The 21,071-nt window shown below is 36.5% G+C and overlaps 1 protein-coding gene across 5 annotated transcripts in view; it reads left to right on the top strand.

The window, feature by feature from the left end:
- The window catches only part of LOC113075386 (protein diaphanous homolog 2-like), a 335,815-nt gene extending 321,643 nt beyond the window's left edge, over positions 1-14,172 (top strand). For 3 of the 5 annotated variants that reach the window (XM_026248089.1, XM_026248086.1, XM_026248087.1), the window contains 2 exons: positions 617-781; positions 13,583-14,172. In XM_026248089.1, the coding sequence (XP_026103874.1) occupies positions 617-781; positions 13,583-13,873 (456 nt within the window). In that variant the 3' untranslated portion in view covers positions 13,874-14,172. The remainder of the gene's footprint in view (positions 1-616; positions 782-13,582) is intronic. The other 2 variants (XM_026248090.1, XM_026248091.1) reach the window with 2 other exon arrangements.
- The last annotated feature ends 6,899 nt before the right edge of the window (positions 14,173-21,071 follow it).

Raw genomic sequence — 21,071 nt, 5'->3', positions numbered from 1 at the left:
TACTTTGAATCCAGGAAACACAATCGCCTGGAAATGGGGGCTGAATACGTGCAGCTAAATCACAGAAAGCGAGGCTCTATTGACACATTCTACCTGTTTGTTTGTCTATGTGTGTGCGGTTCATGAGAGCTGCAAGATAGCACATCCCCGACAGGAGCTGTCAATAGCCATTCACTGAGAGAATGTGCCTTCATCTGCTCTTTAAATTACAGAGCGCAACTCTCATAGGGGTTCAGCTCTCGCTGACCCCCACTCTTCTTTTGAAAAACAATGAAACAATGACTGCAATCAGCTATTCCCTCCAGCATCTGTGTTAGTCCCCCAGACTGTGAAACGCTCCTCTATCACTCCTGCACCTGTGCTAATAGCTCAGTGCGCCAATGACTCCAAATTTAGATGGAGAGGTTATTGAATGCCTCTGTTCGTCTCGCTTGACCTCTGCAGAGAAGTGGTGGTTTTTCTCAATTTTCCTGCAGGTGACCTCTTTGTTGAAGGATTGCGGGCAGGATTTGGAGGGCAGCTAGTTGCTTTGTTTGTCGTTGTTTATCCATCACTGTACAAGCCCTTGTGTTTTAACATTTTAACTCTTATCCTTCCTTAACCGTATCCTTCCCACGGCTTCTCCAAGCATTCGCGAGAGCAGTATGAGAAGCTCTCCACCATGCACAAGAATATGCAGAAGCTCTACGAGAGCCTAGGGAGCTACTTTGCCTTCGACCCCCACACCGTCAGCATCGAGGACTTCTTCGGAGACCTGGCTAGCTTCCGCAACCTCTTCATGGTGAGTACAGCAGCACTGTCACTTATTTATCCTCAGAAGAGTGCTTTTTATTCTTCTGCTCTTTGCACTCCTCAAGGCTGAAGAGAGTTGAATATTTTGTTCTTTCTCTAATGCGTATAAATCTGACTTTCCAAAAGAGTCCTCGAGAGCAGGTGCAGATAATATTCTAGTTAATACTGCCAATGCTTTCTCCACAGCTAGACAGAACAGGTCAGGGTTGCTGGATGGCTGTCTGATTAGGTTTTGGATTGCTTTGGCAACTTCTATCACTTGGAATGTGAGAGCGCAATTCTCTTTCTAACTTCATCACTTTCTCTTCTTCATATATGTAAACAGTTTTTATCAGTACATAGTTTAAAGTAAGAGCATACTACTCCAAACTAAAGCTGCTGGCCTTGTCTTAAGTGCTTATTTATCACATTTGATAAAGACATTTTCCTCATGGGGTGAGGAGATGGAAGGACAGGCTTACTGGGCAGATTAAAGCATACATAAACTGTGCTGAGAATGGAATGTATAATGCATTACCAAACGTGTGGCTCCTATGCAGATAAAAGAGTCTCAGAAGCGTCTTATCCTTTCAGAGTTTATTAGCTTCTGTATTTGGCGGATATCAAGGCAACGCCTCCTTCCTGTCACCAAAAAAAAAATAAACTTAAACCTGCTTGGGGTTTAGGCAGGTAGGACTAGGTTATTGCTGATAGGATGGGATTTATCAAGACTGAGTGTGAAACCAAGGGAGGCGTTTCAAGTACTTCTCACTGTACAAAGAAGATAGGAGATTTTCAGCTAATTGATATTTAGGTACTTAGAGCCCGGCTTGTATTTGCTTATTACCTACATGGGTTTTAGGGATTATACAAATGAAACTTTATGAAAAATGTTATGCAGAATATTTGCAGAATATAAGCTTTTATACAGAATATAAACTTTACAGGAAATGAGTCTTGACTTGTGGGTGTAAAATTGTTATTTCTATTTGTTATTTAATTATAAATATGTTTTTTCACAAAACTAATATTTTAAAAAGAGTATTTCAAACTTGTATGTAAAATATTTATTTTAGTATACATTTTATAATACTTGAATATTGATATTTCATAATAATTTATACAATAGCTGTTAATATTATAATAATAAATTTAATTAGTAATTTGTATGTGCACTAGTAGTTTTCACCCAGAAATTAAAAGTAAACTAGAAAATAAGTTTTTAATATATTGATTTATTTTGCTGCACATGCTGAGGATTTCTATTGAATGGAGAACATTACATGAAACTCCAGTTGCAGTCCAGTTCAAAGAACATGTCCACTCTCTCTATATATTTGAATTAATTTCTTGGGTAATTTCTTAATATTGGCTTGAGTAGGAGAGCACAACGCCTCAACACAAAACAGTGTTTCTCTTGCTTCTGCCTATATTTCTCTTGCTTCTTTTGCTTAAGGGATAACATGATGTCCAGAAGGTGTGCTCAAAGTCTCCAAAACCCATTACAGTGAATGGCAAGATCTCCTTGTCTGTGGCTTCTCGCTCACCCCCTCTCACAAGCAAATATAAAAACCAACTTTCATTCGCCCAGATCAAAGTCTAGCAACACATGACACGTTGCTTGAATGCTGGGAAGAGCAGAGCTGGTGGAGAACACAAACATGGCTGGATATCCAGTGGCACCTTCCCTTTGTGGATTTTTTACTCCTCCTGAATGGAAATGACTCTTTCTTTCTTTCTTTCTTTCTTTGTCATGTCAAAAATCCATATACATTAGTAAGAGCTGAGGGCTGGTAAGGTTATATTGTGTTATCACATGATAAACTGACAAGCTATAAAAGTTGTTGGCTGTAACTGGCCAATCAGAAAATTTTTTTCACTCGCTTGGTTTTGCTGGGAAGGCCATTTGGAACCGCTGGTCCAAAAGCCTGCTGCTCATAACTCTACAATAAACCGCAAATATGGCTAGATCCATTAAATTGCTTGTCACATCACGTTGCCTTATGACATGATGTTAACCACATATTTCCAAATGTACTTTGTGACTGTTTTTGAAAGAGAAAGGTTATTAAATGTATTTCTATTCATGATAGAGCCTTCCACATAAAATACATTCCACCATAGCATATTTATGGCACCTCTTAGTTTTATCAACATTTATCCTCAGCAATGACCCGCATTGCTGTATGTTAAATTGCTGTATGAGTGACACATTCATTTGGTAGGACAAAAACAGCGCCCGCCTGCCAGTTCTCATGAAGCGCTCCCTCTCAGATAAAAGAATCTGTTAGCTCAATTTCTTTTCAGGGTCAATAGAAATTATATTTGATTTCAGCATGTGAAATTTGTTTCAGATCGTCCTATCAGTTTATCCAGTGCGCTGCCAGATTTGAACTAGAGAGAGAGTGAGAGAAACTCCCACTGCGTCGTCATCTTCTGTATGTAATCCTGACTAGCGGCTGTGGATGAATATCAGTATATTAATGCCTTATCAGAGCACAGCAGATGGTGGTGAACTAACATTCTCACTTGTTAATTGAGTGAACCACTGATTACACCAATTAAGTCAGCAGAGGTTGAGCCACAGTGATGGTGCATGACAAGCGTGACTCAGCTAATCAATAGAGAGCATGTGTGTGCATTGGTGAGCGTGCATATCTGTCCGAATACGTGCTGCTGGCACAAAACAGTCATCGAGGGCCATTGGCTTTATCTATTATGTCAGCTCTGGAAATAATGATAATTCTAGTAATGGAGATTGTGATATAGTGTGATGTCATCACTGCTGCTTTTTCATTTCCACGGCACAGCTACTGCAAGTAATCACAATCAAACCCAATGGAGTGTCCCTTCAGATTAGTCTAATATTTGAGTCAACACACACAACATCGGCCACTTTTCACTCTTGGCAATTTTGTTGGCCTCTCACAGCCTGTTGAAAACTAATGGGGGATATGATCCAATAAATAAATAACTAACTCAAAAATCATCAAATGTGGTTCAGTTAGTGTACATTTTGTGTTGGCCAAATAAGCCCATCTGTGGTGTGGATTTTTGTCCTCCATTTCACTCACTCTCTTTCTTTCGCTTTCCGGAAGCCAAGTGTGAATGCATTGCATGTAGGGCAATGCATATATGATGATTCCAACCCCAAAAAAAGAAAACCGAATATGAATTATAGACGCCCTGGCAGTGGGATGAGCCACCCTTTTTTGTCCATGTGTGGAAGACAAGGCTATTCAGATATTCTATTCTGAAGCTGGGCAAACAGGAGAGACTACAAAGCCACCTCCACAACACAGGATTGCAGCAAGAGCGTGCTTCCTTAGTGTCACTCTAGTGCAGATGTACCCAGCGAATATATTTACAAAGACATCTAGTCCTCAGTGGCTGCCTGGAAGGACACCATCCTATCCTGTGCTTGCCAGCATGCATAAACACACCCGTGGTAGATGGAGTCCATATTGGCAAATTCAATTCCACAGCAATCCCTCTCCTGGAGTAGTGCAAACACTACTGTGGAAAGCCGAGCATTGCCTTACCAATCTAGAGATTGCACAACAACGTTTTTCCATGAAATGTGCTTCTGCCAGGCGTGTTGATTGGTGTTAGATGTAAATTGCTTGTTTATCATCGTCTTTCATATTGGCAGATAGTTAGTGATTCATCCAGCTGAAACTTGAAATCCTCCCACATTTCTTCACTCAAAGATGGATGTATTTATAAATTGTTAATATTTTGTGTGTCTGGTTTTATTCATATGAATCCTTCTACTAACTTAGGGGTTTAAAAAAAAAAAAAAATTCAATCAAATATGAAAACTCACCCTCATGTCGTTCCAAACCTGTATGACTTCTTTTCTTCTTCAGAATACAAAAGAAGAACTCTTTTTGTCCAGACAAATTTTTGTTCTATTTCTTGGTTCCACAAAATAAACAAAGTCATACAGGTTTGAAAAGGCATGAGTGTGAATAAATAGTTTTTTTTTTGCTACGACGTACTTTTAAAGACAGACAGATTGAGCGCCGTCTCTCTCATTTTTAAATAACCCATCATGAGTACTCCAATTAACCAAAAGACTTTTAAGGAAGACTTCTTCCCCTGTAATCAGCTTTCTTAATGACTTTGGATTATTTCGTGTGCAAACACAATTATCCGGCCTAATTTGCCTTAACATATTGATTGGTGGCCACCACTGACAACCACAGGACTTCTTGTGGATTCCAATCCTTCCTGTTTACTTCTATCTATCTTTTTCTTTTTAAACTAACCTTCACCTTTCGTTTGTAAAGAGCATATCTGCAGCCGTGAGATATCAGCTTTCCTAGGCAGGGAGGACCGATGGGGATGCGATTTGAATTAGCAACAGTCAGAGGCACTGTGACCACAAGAAACACATTTCCGTGAGACCGTGCGGCTCGGATGAATGCTTTCCAGGGCCATCCATGAGCAAGAACATGATAATGGGCTAAATTGTGCATTTTATTCTCTTAAGCAAACGTATATGCTGCATGTAGAAACACATCCCACCATCATTCTTGCTTTATTCTAATACGATTCTGTCCTTTGTAGTCAATAGTGGGATCGTTTTGCGCTATGAGAATAAAATTCAGAAGCACTCCCTCTGGGTGTTGTTTATCTCATGTAAAGCTTCTTAATACCTAAAACACAATTAAGAAAATTGATAAAATCATAAATACTGCCCCAGGCTAATTGGATGAGGAAAAGGGTTGAAAGCATGTTTGTTGCCATGATAATTAGGGTTTTTGCATGTTTGATGAGAGTAAGATAATTATCTTGTGTAATCGTGTTTGCAGTCAGAATTGTTTGTTTGTTTATGAAAAACTTTTGCCAGCAGGAATTATTTTTGTCGCTATGAATAAATGATTTTTCAATTAAGGATTCCAGCGCTTGACGACGAGTTTGATGCTATCTCCAATTACAAGACTGAGATTGAGCTGTCAGTTTTGGAGACCCATAATCCAGTGGCTTCATAATGCTCTGTTTGAAAATGCGAAATCACAATAACAGGAAGAATTGTTTATGCTAATGTTTGTTGTCACACCGTGTCATGAATAGATGAATATAGAATTCTTTTTCGCACTCTTTGAATAGACGGCCATATGCATGCTGACTCAATTAGTTTTTTATTAGAACAAGTATTGTGTTTATTCATCGCTGACTTATAGTTTTGTAGCATAATGCAAATTTGGAACAGTTGCTTCTCTCTCTCTCTCTCTTTCATATGTTCATCCTTGATCTTGTCGTCTCAAGAAAAGACGGTGAGCATGTGGATTGTATTTTCCTGTTCTCGGGTTTGACGGCAATTCCACTATTGACCTCCATGATTAGCTGTACTTTTCTCCTCCCACACTGTACCCATGATCCTTGTGTCTCAACACCAAACACAACACACACGTCGGAAACCCTAAGGGAGTCTGAAAGGGCCAGACTGTCGACACTCATTATATCATACCAAGAAAGAACAAGACACACATACATATACGCATACACAAAACACTCATTCCTGCCTTTAAGGCAAGGCCTGTCAGGTTAGTGGTGCAGGCTTGGGGTGAAGAGACCTTTGCTGTGCTGGAAAGGTTATGTAGAAGAGGCTTATTCTCTCTTCTCTGCTGTGTTTCCGTGCCCTCTGAGCGTCTCCGTCCAGATCTCTCGCCGTCTTTATACTGCCTGACACCTCTATGGCATTTACAGAGGAAGAGAGGAGAAGGACGATATCTCTGTGTCTCTGTAAACAGGCCTCTCTCCCACTCACTGATGCCCTGCCAGCATTGCCGGAGCAACATCCTGGCATTCAGTCGCTGGAAATATGCCGGATGGACGCCGTGTTATCTGCTTCCATATTAATGCGTATGGATATTGTAGCTCAGTGGGGACAACTGCAGTATCAGGAGCCATCTTGATGTTCAATTAGACAATGTCTGTCTGCTTCCTCTTCTCAACACTCATTGTTTCTTTTGCTGTAAGCACAAAGGCTGCAACTGTGTCCCTTTAACTCAAGAGCAGATGAAATCTGGGAACTTTCTTTTCAATTTCCTTGCAGATTTGGGAATTAAAATTTGGTAAAATGAAGTTGAAAGTGAGTGAAGTGTGTGTGTATGTGTGCACTTTTTTATTTATTTGTATCTTGGGACCAAATTTGTAATCAGAAATGAGCCAAATCTGATTAAGCCACCCAAATCAAATTTAGGGGACATCCATATGCTTATTTGTTTATAAAGAAAGAAAGAAAGAAAGAAAGAAAGAAAGAAAGAAAGAAAGAAAGAAAGAAAGAAAGAAAGAAAGAAAGAAAGAAAGAAAGAAAGAAAGAAAGAAAGAAATTCTTCTCATTTGTAAAAATTTAGAAAGTTTTCTGTTATTGTATTTAGACCTTTTTTCTATCTATCTATCTATCTATCTATCTATCTATCTATCTATCTATCTATCTATCTATCTATCTATCTATCTATCTATCTATCTATCTATCTATCTATCTATCTATCTATCTATCTATCTATCTATCTATCTATCTATCTATCTGTTTCTCTCTCTCTTTCGTGCGCATGCGTGGGCGTCTGTTGAGCGAGACTGGAGAGCGCGTGGTGAATGTAAGCTGGTTTTTTGCCCGCTGTGGCAAAAACGTTTGTTTTTCTTTCTCTTTTCTTTTCTTTTCTTTTCTTTTCTTTCGGTTTGGTTGTTTTTTTTTTTTTTTTTTTTTTTTTTTTTTTTTTTTTTTTTCCTCTCTGTCGGAGTACATGAACTGAGCGTGGTAAGGGTGACTGCATCGTGCTTTTGTATTTGGAGCTGTGTGTTTGTTTGTATGTTTTGTTGTGTTTGGATCGGTTAGAGTTAAAAGCTTTTTTTCCGTCTGCAACCAGCGTTGCGCTGGGAGGCATGACGAACCAAAACACGATGAGTTTTAAAGATTTAACCCGCCGACATGGAGTGAAGGTGGAGTCTAAGATTAACGTGGAGCAGGTATGTTTAGCCGTGGGAGAGATTGTGGGACATGATTATATTGTCTCTGCATCGCGAATGAATAGTGCAATTGTTATCTTTTTTAAATCAATTGAGAAGGCAAATGAAGTTGTCCAAAGTGGCGTTGTGTTGAACGGTTCACTCGTGAGTGTTTTACCGTTGAGTAGCCCGTCCAAAAAGGTCATTCTGTCCAACGTGCCTCCGTTTATTAATGACGATATACTGGTGCAAGAGTTATCTCGGTATGGAAAACTGGTTTCATCAATAAAGAAAATTCCTCTTGGGTGCAAATCACCTTTGGTGAAACATTTAGTCTCGTTTAGAAGACAAGTTTTCATGGTGTTGAAAAACGGAATTGATGAGATTGATCTGGTGTTCAAGTTCAAAATTGATGGTTTCGATTATACAGTGTTTGCAACATCTGATACTACGATTAAATGTTTTAATTGCAGTAAGATTGGACATCTTGTTCGTGATTGTCCGAATAAAAAGGAAAATGCAGCTGTGAACACAAGCACTGAAATGGGGGTGTCTGTTGTTCCGCTGGCTGAGATCGTAAATGACACTGACATTGCTGGTGTGTCAGTGGTCGAAGCCGGTGAGCTTGGGCCGGTTGCAGTTGTGGCTGCTGAGTTAAGATCTGATAAAACTGAGTCTGAGATTGTTACCATGTCTAGTAAAAATGATGAATTCGCTAGGCCTTATGAGCAGGCTGAACCTTCTGAGAACGTTTGCATAACAGATGTTGTTGAAATGGATATGCAAGAAAATGCTGTAGTTTTTGAGAATGAAGCAAAATCTGTTTTCAAGATCCCAGTTAAAAGAAAGAAAAAAAGTGGTGGAAAAGAAAAGTTACTTAAACAAGTAAAGAAAGATGAGGGTGGTGAAGAGAGTGTGGCATCAGATAGTGATGGAGATTCCTCTGATTCCAATATATCTCAATGTTCAAATCTGTCTCTAAGTTCCCAAAATGAAACCTTGATCTGCTTGTATAGTGCTAATGATATTAGCAAATTTCTGCAAGAAACAAAAGGAGTAAAAGGAGTGCAAGTAGAAGATTTCTTCCCTGATAGTAAGCAATTTATTAATGATGTAAGGTATCTAATAAAAGAGGGAGCTTTTCAAGATGTGGAGATTTATCGTCTTAGAAAATTGGTGAACAAACTGAAAAAAAAATGTAATAAAGATGAAGCTGTCAACTTCTAAAATTTTGCCAAAAATAGTTTTTTTGGCAACTTTTTTATTTTTTTTTCTTGTCTCTAAAATAAATATGACAAATTTTAAAATTGGAACTTTAAATTTAAATGGTGCCAGAGATGGTTATAAAAGAATGATGTTATATGAATTTAGTAGACAAAAGCAAATTGATATTTTGTTTTTACAAGAAACACACAGTGATTTTAAAAATGAGAACGACTGGAAAAGAGAATGGGATGGACAGATTGTCCTAAGTCATAAATCCTCTGTTAGTGGAGGTGTTGCTGTTTTGTTTTCAAAACACATTTTACCTTTGTCTTGTGAAGTTGAAGAAATAATTGGTGGTCGTTTGTTAAAGATCAAAGTAAAATATGAGAAAGTTACCATGGTGCTTTTGAATTTATATGCTCCTACAAAGGGGTTAGAAAGAGTTTTGTTTTTTGATAAGGTGGATGCTGTCTTAAAAGACTTAAATCCAGATGATATGTTATTTATAGGTGGGGATTTTAATTGTACCGCAAATTCTAAGTTAGATAGAAATCATATAGAACCACATGCTGCTTCTCAGAAAATACTTATACAATTAATTGAAACACATGATTTATGTGATATTTGGAGAAATATGAATCAAGATGTTAGACAGTATACTTGGGCTCATAGTACTGAAAATTATATATCCTTAGCAAGGCTTGACAGAATATATAGTGTTCAACATCAACGAAATCTTTTTAAGTTCTGTAAAATTATTCCAGTGGGTTTTTCTGACCACAGCTTAGTTCTGTGTAGTGTTTTGTTTAAATGTGTTAAGTATAAAAGTGCTTATTGGATTTTTAATACTTCATTGCTGAATGATGAAAAATTCTTAGAAAATTTTAGTTTTTTTTGGAAAACTTTTAAGCAGCAAAAACATTTTTATGTATCTTTATCGCAATGGTGGGATTGTGGAAAAGTTCTTATTAGAGATTTTTGTCAAAAGTACACTCTTAATGTTACTCGAGACCTAGCCCAGTCAATGAAGATTTTAGAGACGGAAATTACTGTTTTACAAGATTTATTAGCATCAAAAAAAAACAACAGAAAACATATTGATGATCTGAAAGAAAAGAAATCTATTTTGGTAGACCTGTTGGGAGTTAAAGCAAAGGGAGCTTTAGTCCGGTCACGGTTTCAAACTGTGGCACAAATGGATGCTCCCTCAAAATTCTTTTTTAATTTAGAAATTAAAAAAGGTCAAAGTAAAATGATCCATACTTTACGCTCAGCTACAGGACAAGAACTAACTGAGCCTGCTGACATACGTTGCTGTGCTGTAGAGTTTTTTTCTGACCTTTATAAATCTGAACTGAGGAAATGGGGTGCAGAGGCTGATCATTTTCTTGAAGGACTGCCAAAGGTGGATGAAGAGTCTAACAATGATCTACAACAGACGTTGTCATTGAAAGAGCTTTATACTGCCATGATGAGCTTGGATAATGGTAAATCTCCAGGAATTGATGGGCTGCCTGTTGAGTTCTATAAGACTCTATGGCCCGTCATAGGAGAAGATCTGCTGACAGTTTTTAATGACAGTCTGAAAAGAGGACTATTGCCTCTAAGCTGCAGAAGAGCAGTCATTACACTGTTACCCAAAAAAGGGGATCTTCAGTATATCAGCAATTGGCGCCCTGTTTCACTTTTATGTTCAGAGTACAAAATTTTGTCCAAAACTTTAGCTATGAGACTTAGTAAAATTATAAGCAAATTGATACACTGTGATCAGACTTACTGTATTCCCAACAGGTCTATTTTTGATAATATTGCTTTAATAAGAGATGTTTTTGATGCTTCTAAACTCCTGGGAATTAACTCTGGAATGATTTCTCTTGATCAAGAGAAAGCATTCGACAGAGTTGAACATTTGTTTCTATGGAGTACTTTAAAGGCTTTTGGGTTTAACGATACGTTTATATCAATGATAAAGGCTGTGTACTGTAACATTGAGAGTGTTCTTAAAATTAATGGTGGTTTGTGTGCTCCTTTTAAAGTTGAAAGGGGGGTCAGGCAGGGATGTCCTATGTCTGGTATGTTGTACTCCCTGGCAATTGAACCCTTACTGCAAAAACTACGAATTCATTTAAAAGGTTTGAGTTTTCCTGATTGTAATAATTCTTTACACCTTTCTGCATATGCTGATGATGTTATTGTTTTTGTAAATGAGAAGGAAGATGTTATTAAGCTAGAAAAAATTGTAAATGATTTTAAACTAGTTTCCTCTGCCAAAGTAAATTGGAGGAAAAGTGAAGCTATAATGGTGGGAAGTTGGAGTGGAGATCTTCCTGCTTTACCTGGAGGACTGATTTGGAAAAGAGGAGGTTTAAAATACCTTGGTGTCTATCTAGGAAATGAAAACTTTATTAGGAAAAATTGGGAAGGTTTAATAGAGAAAATAAAAGGTCGATTGGAAAAGTGGAAATGGTTGCTGCCTCAGATATCTTATAGAGGACGTATTCTTATAATTAATAATCTTGTGGCATCCTCACTATGGCATAAACTTGCTTGTGTTGACCCTCCAAACGGACTCCTTGTTAATATTCAAAGAGAACTGGTGAACTTTTTTTGGGACAAGTATCATTGGACTCCTCAAAGCATTCTCTTTTTGCCCAAAGAGGAAGGAGGTCAAGGTCTTGTAAATCTCGCTTGTAGAAGAGCCACTTACCGTCTCCAATATATACAGAAACTTATGATGGGACCTTATTCATTGGTGTGGAGACCACTGGCCTTAAGTATCTTGAGAAGAGTTGGCAATATGGAAGTGGATTTAACATTGTTTCTAATGGACCATAAAAGATTGACTTTTAATGAAATTCCTTCTTTCTATCAAAATCTGTTCAAAGTGTGGGGTTTCTTTAAACATCGCTGGATGGAACCAGCAACTTCTCTTCATTGGTTATTGGAAGAACCAGTTGTTTTTGGAGCTAGGTTTGATACTTCGGCAGAAGATTTTCCTGGTTTAACAGATTTATTATGTAATAAAAAGGTTTTTAAACTAAAACACATTATAAATGAATCAGGTTATAATTTACTGAGAGCTGAAAAAGTAGCTAACCTATTAGGAGTTCGATCAATACGGTTTGTAAAAAAATTTCTAGAAAAAATAACTATGATTTTAACTGATGAAGAGAAGATACTTTTACAAGAGTTTTGGTGCAGGGACTTTAAGCCCTGATAGTAAAGATCTTTTTCCTGAACTTGAAATTTTCCCTGTAATAGATGAGTTTTGTTTTAATAGCCCCCTGTTCAATTTTGGAAGTAATGATTATATTGATTTTTGTACAGTAGAAGGGAAAATATTATATAAATGCATTGTTAAAGTTACTCATCAGCAAAATTTAAGTACTAAAACAGATACAGTATGGAGAGAAAAATTAGGAATCAATTCTGAAACTAAACCTGTCTGGCGAGCACTTTACAAACCACCATTAAAAAAGAATATTGGTGATTTGCAGTGGCGGATTTTACATGGAGCCATTGCTGTAAATGCATTTGTGTCTATTTTAAACCCCACTGTAAGCGACAAATGTCCTTTTTGTTCAGAACGAGAGACTATTTTTCATTGCTTCATGTATTGTAAGCGACTAAACCCTCTTTTTGACTTATTAAGTGTTTTTTTAGATTATTTTAATACTAGTTTTTCAAAACAAAATTATATTTTGGGTTTTTTTTACAATTCAAAACAAAAGTTCAAATGTCAAGTCATCAATTTTATTGTGGGACAAGCAAAATATGCTGTTTATATCACTAGGAGAAATAAGATTGAAGAGAAGTCAGGACAAGATGTTGTTTTAGTTTTTAAAAATATGGTAAAATCAAGAATACTTATTGATTTTAATTTTCATAAATTGATGAGTACGTTAAAGGTTTTTGAAACTCAGTGGTGTTGTAATTATGCTCTGGTTTCAGTTGAAAATGAAGAAATTGTCTTTGCAAGAGATTTAATGTAATATATATATAATTTTTTTTTTTTTTTTTTTTTTTTTTTTTTTTTTTTTTTTTTTTTTTTTTTTCCAAGTGTGTGTAAAGTGTTATATTAAAAATTTTATAATAAATTGATTGTGAAAATCAAAAAAAATCTCTCTTTATTTTCTTTCTCTCTCTCTCTCTCTTTATATATATATATATATATATATATATGTGTGTGTGTGTGTGTGTGTGTGTGTAATATGTTTTATACACTTTAAAAAACAAGGCAGCGCTTTGCAATCTCTTATGGCAAAAAAAAAATTGCTCTGAATTTGCAAAATTCTTGACACTTTTGTATTTTATTATTATTATTTTTTTTTTTCTTTTTTTTTTTTCTAGCAAATACTTTTCACTAAAGTGTATCAAATGATGTGTTGTTTTCGTGTTAAAATGTAAGGCATCCACCTCAGGCATATTTTCCCTTTCATAAATAACAAGACGTTTGGATTGTGTGGAGTTCAGCAGGTGTAGATTCAGTGTGTGCCTGCAGCTTAGCATTGTCCTCAGTGTGTGTGGATTCACCTTTATTACTAGTGCTGTCTATACTTTTTGTTCAGCGATAGAATTGTGCTGGAATTTTCCTCTCTACTCAATTGCCATCTAATTTCATTGTTTCTCTCTCTCTCTGACACTTCAGGATGCTGTGCGGGAGAACCACAAGAAGAGGGAGATGGAGGAGAAGATCAAGAGAGCCAAGCTGGCAAAAGAGAAAGCTGAGCGAGAGAAGCTAGAGCGACAGCAGAAGAAGAAACAGCTGATTGACATGAACAAAGGTACGTCGCTACTGCCCCGCCGGGGCCCGACTGCAGCCTGGATCACGATTTCACACGGTGCTAGGCACTGCAGGGGTGGTGATGGTGATGGAGGTACAGGGCCACACTTCATCTGTGAAAAATCTCACTCTTTTCCGCCCGTTCGCTCGTACTAAATGTACAGGCACATTAGATGTGGCTGAGAATGTTTTAATGAAAAGTCTCTATTTAGTAGTCGTGACACAGTTTAAGAAAGTGACAGGAATATGAATCTGTCAAGTAAATGTTGATAACAATGATGGTAATTTTCAGTGCCAAACACAACAGTGTGAAATCGAGCTAGAACCAAAGGGATTTCAGCAGCGATAACCATTACAACTGTTACGAGAAAGTATCAAATAAATCAATTATATGACTGTGCCTAAAACGACATTTTGCCACACCTGCCAAAGGCGGGTATCTTTAAAAGAATTACACGCCATAAATATTTTTTTTTACCAGCCATAAACCTTCATTTGCATTATTTAGTTAAAAACATGCAAAATAAACTGGGCAAACACATTTAATTGCTTTTATTATTGTTGTTTTTTAATTTATAAAATTATTGAGATTGAACAAACCAATGACGATTGTTAATTGTAGGCCTTGTGTGTATGTGTTTTGTTAGCTAGAGCATTTGTAGCATTGCTACATGTAGTTGTAGTTCAACTCAGCAGTATGAGGCTGTGCTGCTGATAGGCCCCCAGAGAAGATATAGGTCACATGTAAAGATGAGCATCTAAGGTTCACTGATTTTGTAGAGCAGACAGATAATGGATTGGCAGATTGCCATTTGCCTAGTAAATGGAGATGAGAGTTAACTATTAAGTTTTTGCAAGCTTGCTCAGTTTATTTCTGAAATGAAAAGAGACCATGAACAATATCTTAATTCCGTTTAGATTACAACAAAACTGGTTGGATGTGAAGAACAAATTGTTCTCTGTGCACCATATTTCAATATGTACGTGCATAAAAACATGAAAATTGTGTGTTTTGAAAAGAAATGTGCAGTTTAGTTGAAAGGGTCTGAAATCTACAGTGTCAAGATGTCTCACGCAGCTTGCAAATTCAGGGCAAATTCTTGCCATGAGAGATATGAAGTACTTACTGCACTGCACTATTCTAATCCTTACAATGAGACAGAAATTCCTGCCTCTGGCCAAAAGCCTTTTTCACGAGCTCCAACTTAAAATGTCATACTGAGCCCGGCACTTACATTTGAGAAAATGACATGTAGAACTTCGTCTCTGTGTGCTTCTGCGGGATGACTGATACATGCTACTGTAGTTTCCTAAGAAGTGACCGCATTGAATGCTGAGCTCGTAATAATGCGGATGAAAAGATAGTGGATAACAAACCCTCCAGTGCAGTCAAGAATACCTTATCTTTAGTTAGCTTTTCTCTCTGTCAGAGCCTATAAAAAACGTTATCATTGAACTGCTGTAGTCATCACTAGATTTAAAGAGTGACTGTCAGTGAGTTCCGTGGTGCATTTGGCTCTGTAGACATTCAGATGCATTATGTAATGATTAACAGATCAGCCTTTCTTTTGCAGTCAAATATGAATATAAAACTATGGCGCCGATACTATTGATATTGAAGGTTCTTTTTCTTTTTTTAAGTCTATTATGCTCATATTATGTGTCAGTAGGAAATATCAGTTTACATTTCCAAACATTATTTTTGCTATTAATTGTAATAACCCTGTGTGATTTTGGTGTAGTAGTCTGACAGCAGCCAGTGCTCCACACAGAGATCTGATCTCACCATCATCCAGTCTGTCTGGAAAAACATGAAGAAACAGAATATATTGAGACAGACTCAATCCAGAAGAACTGTGGCAGTGTCTCCAAAACTGATATTTACTACTGATACACTGCGGCAAAAGATAGAAATAACTGACTTAAAACCATTTTTTGTTGATGGAAATACCAGAAATACTTTTACAAAGAACTGTATATATTGTTATTCCAATCAATCCAGCCTTGATTGATAATGCCATATCATAGCTTTGTGTTCAGAAGCATTCAGAAATGTTTTATTAGACAGATAAAACATTAATTAATCCAATAACATTATAATTAAACATCATTCAGCAGCTCCGTTGGGCAGAAAATAAAACATAAACAGTAAAAATAGTGCAAATAATGTTCTGTTGTGTTGCATGTTCTCTCCATGTATATGTGAAGGGCAGAAGATATCAATTTGCAAAATAACTTTAAAAATCTCTTTATGATTTACCCTGATGAAAGGGGGTTGTGTGCCAAAAATAAAGAGGATATTATATACTGTATATAAACAGTACAGACCAAAAGTTTGGAAACATTACTATTTTTAATGTTTTTGAAAGAAGTTTCTTCTGCTCATCAAGTCTGCATTTATTTGATCAAAAATACAGAAAAAAATGTAATATTGTGATATATTATTAATTTAATATATTATTTATTTAATTTAAAATAATTGTTTATAAATGTATTATACTTTAAATGATCATTTATTACTGTGATGCAAAGCTGAATTTTAAGGATCATTATCACATGATCCTTTAGAAATCATTATAATATGATGATTCATTATCAAAGCTGGAAACAGTTCTGCTGCTTAATATTTTTCAGGACATGTGATACTTTTTTAGGATACTTTGATGAATATAAAAAAGAAGCTATGTTTTTAAAATATAAATATTTTGTAAAAACAATATACACTACTGGTCAGTAATTTGGGGTCAGTATTTTTTTCTTCTTCTTTTTAAATAAAATCAATACTTTTATTCAGCAAGGATGTGTTAAATTGATAAAAAGTGATAGTAAAGAAAATATATTATTAGAATATATATTATTAGAATTTTTTTATTTATTATTATTATTTTTTTTATAAATGCAGTTCTTTTTAACCGTTTATTCATCAAATATATTAGACAGCAGAACTGTTTCCAACACTCATAATAAATCAGAATATTAGAATGATTTCTAAGTTATCATTTGATAGCCTTGATAGTACATGTGACACTGAAGGCTGGAGTAATGATGCTTAGAATTCAGCTTTGAATCACAGGAATAAATTATTTTTTGTAAGTATATTAAAATAGAAAACTATCATTTTAAGTTGTAATAATATTTTACAATATTACTGTTTTTTCTGTATTTTTGGTCATATAAATGCAGGCTTGATGAGCAGAAGAAACTTCTTTCAAAAACATTAAAAATAGTAATATTTCCAAACTTTTGGTCTGTACTGTATATATATATATATATATATATATATATATATATATATATATATATATATATATATATATATATATATATATATATATATAATATGAACACAACCCCCTTTCGTCAGGGTAAATCATAAAGAGATTTTTGAAGTCATTTAGCAAATTGATATCTTCTGCCCTTCACATGCACATGATTTACAATGAGATCCATATTTAATGAAGGTTTATGGATAAGAGGATGTGTTCGACAGGACTGTGGAGCCACGCAAATGAATTTCTGTACCATTTTCATTTTTTTTTTTTCACACAGTCACACAGACAGTGTTTGGAAATGTGTCCTTGCAAGGTTTTACAAGCAATTTTGAGTGCCATGTGACTGATGTGTATGGCAAGTGGGGTAAAATCCGTTTTCCTTGTAACGTATTAGAAATCCTAATATGGGAGATTGCTCATGAAATCATTACCCGGACCCCCATTTGTTTTAATTTCCTCTAAATGGATTTCTATATTCTTTCAGACTGACCAGATGTTCAGCATTCACCACATTGCTTAACCCACTGAAAGTAAATGTGGAATGATGTAAAATAGGCTTAAATCCTCATAATCCTTCCAACTTTATTATAAAAATCTATTTTGTCCTAGTGGGGCAGCCATTTTGCCGTAGGATATGTTGTGTACAGGATGTCTTACTCATTGCAAAACATCACTGAGGGATGATGTGACTTCCTGTGTGCATGTCTATCCTGTCTCTCAGCCTCTGGCTGTTTCAGGGTCACAGTAGCGGGTCACTACAAGTGTTTGTGGCCACATGTGGCATTTGAGATGAAAGAGGTGAGGCGTAAGGGCTTCCATAAAACACAGGAATCCTTCTTGCCATATTTTTAATGAAGTGTAGCTTCTTTATATCCCAAAACCCTGTGTGGGTTTGACCCTTCCTACTCTTGGATAAACCCCTACACTGAATGTGAGTGCTACCCTCCAACATTTACCCAGCTGTTTCAAGTCTTTTTATACAGATATAATGTTACAGATTTGGCTCAGTCGAGACATGTTTTGACTGAGCACAAAAATAGACATGACCCTGTCCAATAATTCTGTTCATCTGACCCAGTTCAGTAACAAACACGATACAGGCAGAGGAGAAAGTCTGTCCCCTCATTCTGTTCGATTACTGGCCTCTAAAAATCTTCTGAAGTTCTTGTCGTGTTGAATGTTGTCATTTTTCCCCATTGCTGGTGTTTCAAATCTATAGGTCAATTTGAAAACGGAGAAAGTTGTTTTTGTTGTTTGCGGTCACTTTCTGAGTCATCGTAAATAACATCTTTCATGCGCCATATAAAAACCAGACGGTACAATAAATGATGTTGTTAAATAAGACTGGCACACATCTGCTAGTCAGGAAGAAAGTAGCTTCACTTTCAAGGATGACAGTACAAATGATCCCTTTAAAGGTTTAGAAAAAGAAAAAAATAGTGTAGGATTAAAGGGCTAAAAGGAAGATTAGTGTGTTCTTTTGAATATTTTTTTCTTTATGTGATGATAGCTGTCATTATCTATGTGGTTGAGCTCAGTTTTGTAAGGTCTGTCCGCCAGTGGGTTTCAGAATGAATACAGCTCTTTATCTCTGAATATTTTCTATAACCCATTACTATTCATTCAATTCTTTCTGTGCGTAGATTTGTGTTCACCTTTATTTTTAGGCATCTTAATATAGTTATATAAATGTGAAGTGTAATTTTTTGCACCAACAAAGGTACCAGATTGTTAGGAGAATGTTTTCAGACATATTTGAAACACCTCCTCACAACTAATCAGATTTGATTGTCCTGTCCAAATCTTACAACATTGGTTGAGGCAATGTTTAGCCAGTTGAGTCACCCAAAAAACAAATTAAACCTCATAACAGACTTTGAGTAATTCCGTCAAATACATTTATTTATAAAAAAAAAATCAGATTTATTAAGGAAACAATTTAGCTATGTACACATTCAACATCCAAATGTTCGGGAGGTTTTTTTTTTTTTTTTTTTTTTTTTTAATAAAATACCTTTTTAAGAGAGAAAAACATTGAAAAATATTTTAACTTAAGTGTATGCTGAAAAATAAATATCCCTAAAATGAAGACAATTCAGAAAGCTCATATATATGACAATACACATATGTCAGTCAGCAGGTGACTATGTGCAGGTCTCCTGGCAGAAAGGTCATTCTGATAAAGTTCTTGACTTTAGAATATGTCAATCTGTGTGACGCAAACAGAGAACCATGAGAAGTCACACACCCCACTCTCTCTCCTCTAATTATCATTACACTTTTTAATTAGTCATTGAGATATTCCATCTACCTCGTTGGTCATTATGAATAAGTGGACCAGATAAGTACTGTTGCATAATGCTGAGCCGACTATGGCATGTCATTATCTGTATTTTAACTATCATATTAAATCTGGGCTGTCTGCAAGCTTCAGGGTCGGTACTGAGAAATGAGTGTCTGTCCTATATGCATATCAGCTCTCCCCATCAGCTCTTCAATGTTATTTACACCCACTGTCAAGGAGCTCAATCCTCTTTTTAAAGAATGCCATGTTACATTCCAAAGCCTGCTGGTTCCCAAGCATAAGCAAATTCAACTCAGGAAATCTTGGAGCATGCGACTGCTGGCATTGTGATTTTTTTTTTTTTTTCATTACCTTGAAAGACGCCAAGAAGGGCGCCAAGCTTATCTGCTGTAGTGCATCAATTCTAATAAATAACCGCATATTCGCTTGTGCCATATCAGCAGCCAGATGCCCGTGTGCCTTAAGGCGATGATAGCATGGCGAATTTTGCCATCAGTCTGGCCAGAGACGTGTTAGCCGTCTCTAAATATCTAATGTGTGAGGAGTAAAGTCATTGATTTACGGAGATAAGCATCTGTGTAAGTCATGGTGACATCCAGGAAACCCAACATATTCCCATTAATATGTTCCCGTCTGACTCCACGTTCTGAAAAGAACAGATACACAGGCCATGATTATTCCATGATAATATGTTCATTTTCATCTCCCTGACTATTTCCATCTTCAAATATATGTATTTTTTTCCCCTTTTTTTTTCTCCTTTTTTTAATGCTGTTTTGGGCAACCATCCCTAATTAGGGTAACACTTAATGTCCTAATCACTTTAAGCCTCTTTAACTTAATTTAGCCCACTCTCCCTCAGGTCATAGCAGAAATGAGCGAATACATCTGAGAATCCCTCCACCGCCAGCACCCTCCCACTCTCCGAGCGCACATTTGCGCTGTTGCATGTCATTAATTTACAGCCATGGGTGGTCTACATTCTGATAATTCCTCGTCAAGAGTTTGGACCTGGAGAGCCACTCCACAGTCACTCAAAAATAATTAAGCATGCAGCACTGAGCCCGGACATCGCATTTTCAAAGCCTAAATCCTCAGAGAAGAAAACTAATGACAGATTTTGGAAAGGACGACAACAGTGCTTGAAACACAGGTGTTTTGTTTGTCATACATGGGGATTACACTATAGTGAGAAAGGCAGTGATCTCTTTGTCTCGTTCCTTATGAGATACAGTAAGTGTCCGACTCGCTGGATGATTTATGAAGTGTATTTTCAGATAAGCCTGGCTCATGTGGTCTGTGATCTCAGCAAGCAGATGGCAAGGAGAGCAGGGAACAATCACTAAGCATCACCAACCTGATAAACCACTGCAGAGATTCATTAGCATACGGAAGATGGCAAGAAAAATGTGGAGCACGTACAACAGATCTCAGCTATCTTATATATCTCCTTGTGAGCTGAATATGCAAATGACTTGGCCTCTCAAAAGCCAGACCTGTTGTATGATAGTCTATTCCTGTAGTTTACACTCTAGCCTTTCTCTCTGCTCTGTCATTTTCCTGCTCCCAAACCAAACATGGCTGACTTCCTCTAATTCAGAGCCATACAGCATCCGTCCACTTTATTTTGTTTTCCTTTCTTCATGTATGCATTTAGATTTCTGGGGCATTGTAGCTGTACTTTCTGTCTCTGTGATGCATGCAAAATAGCCACGGCATCTAATCCTCTGCCATCTCCAATCAACTGCCATGAACGAGGGATGGAGATAACCTGGGT

The sequence above is a fragment of the Carassius auratus genome, unplaced genomic scaffold (assembly GCF_003368295.1).
Source record: "Carassius auratus strain Wakin unplaced genomic scaffold, ASM336829v1 scaf_tig00017026, whole genome shotgun sequence".
Taxonomy (NCBI): domain Eukaryota; kingdom Metazoa; phylum Chordata; class Actinopteri; order Cypriniformes; family Cyprinidae; genus Carassius; species Carassius auratus.
The sequence above is the reverse complement of the archived record's forward strand: the minus strand, read 5'-3'. Positions and strand labels throughout refer to the sequence as shown.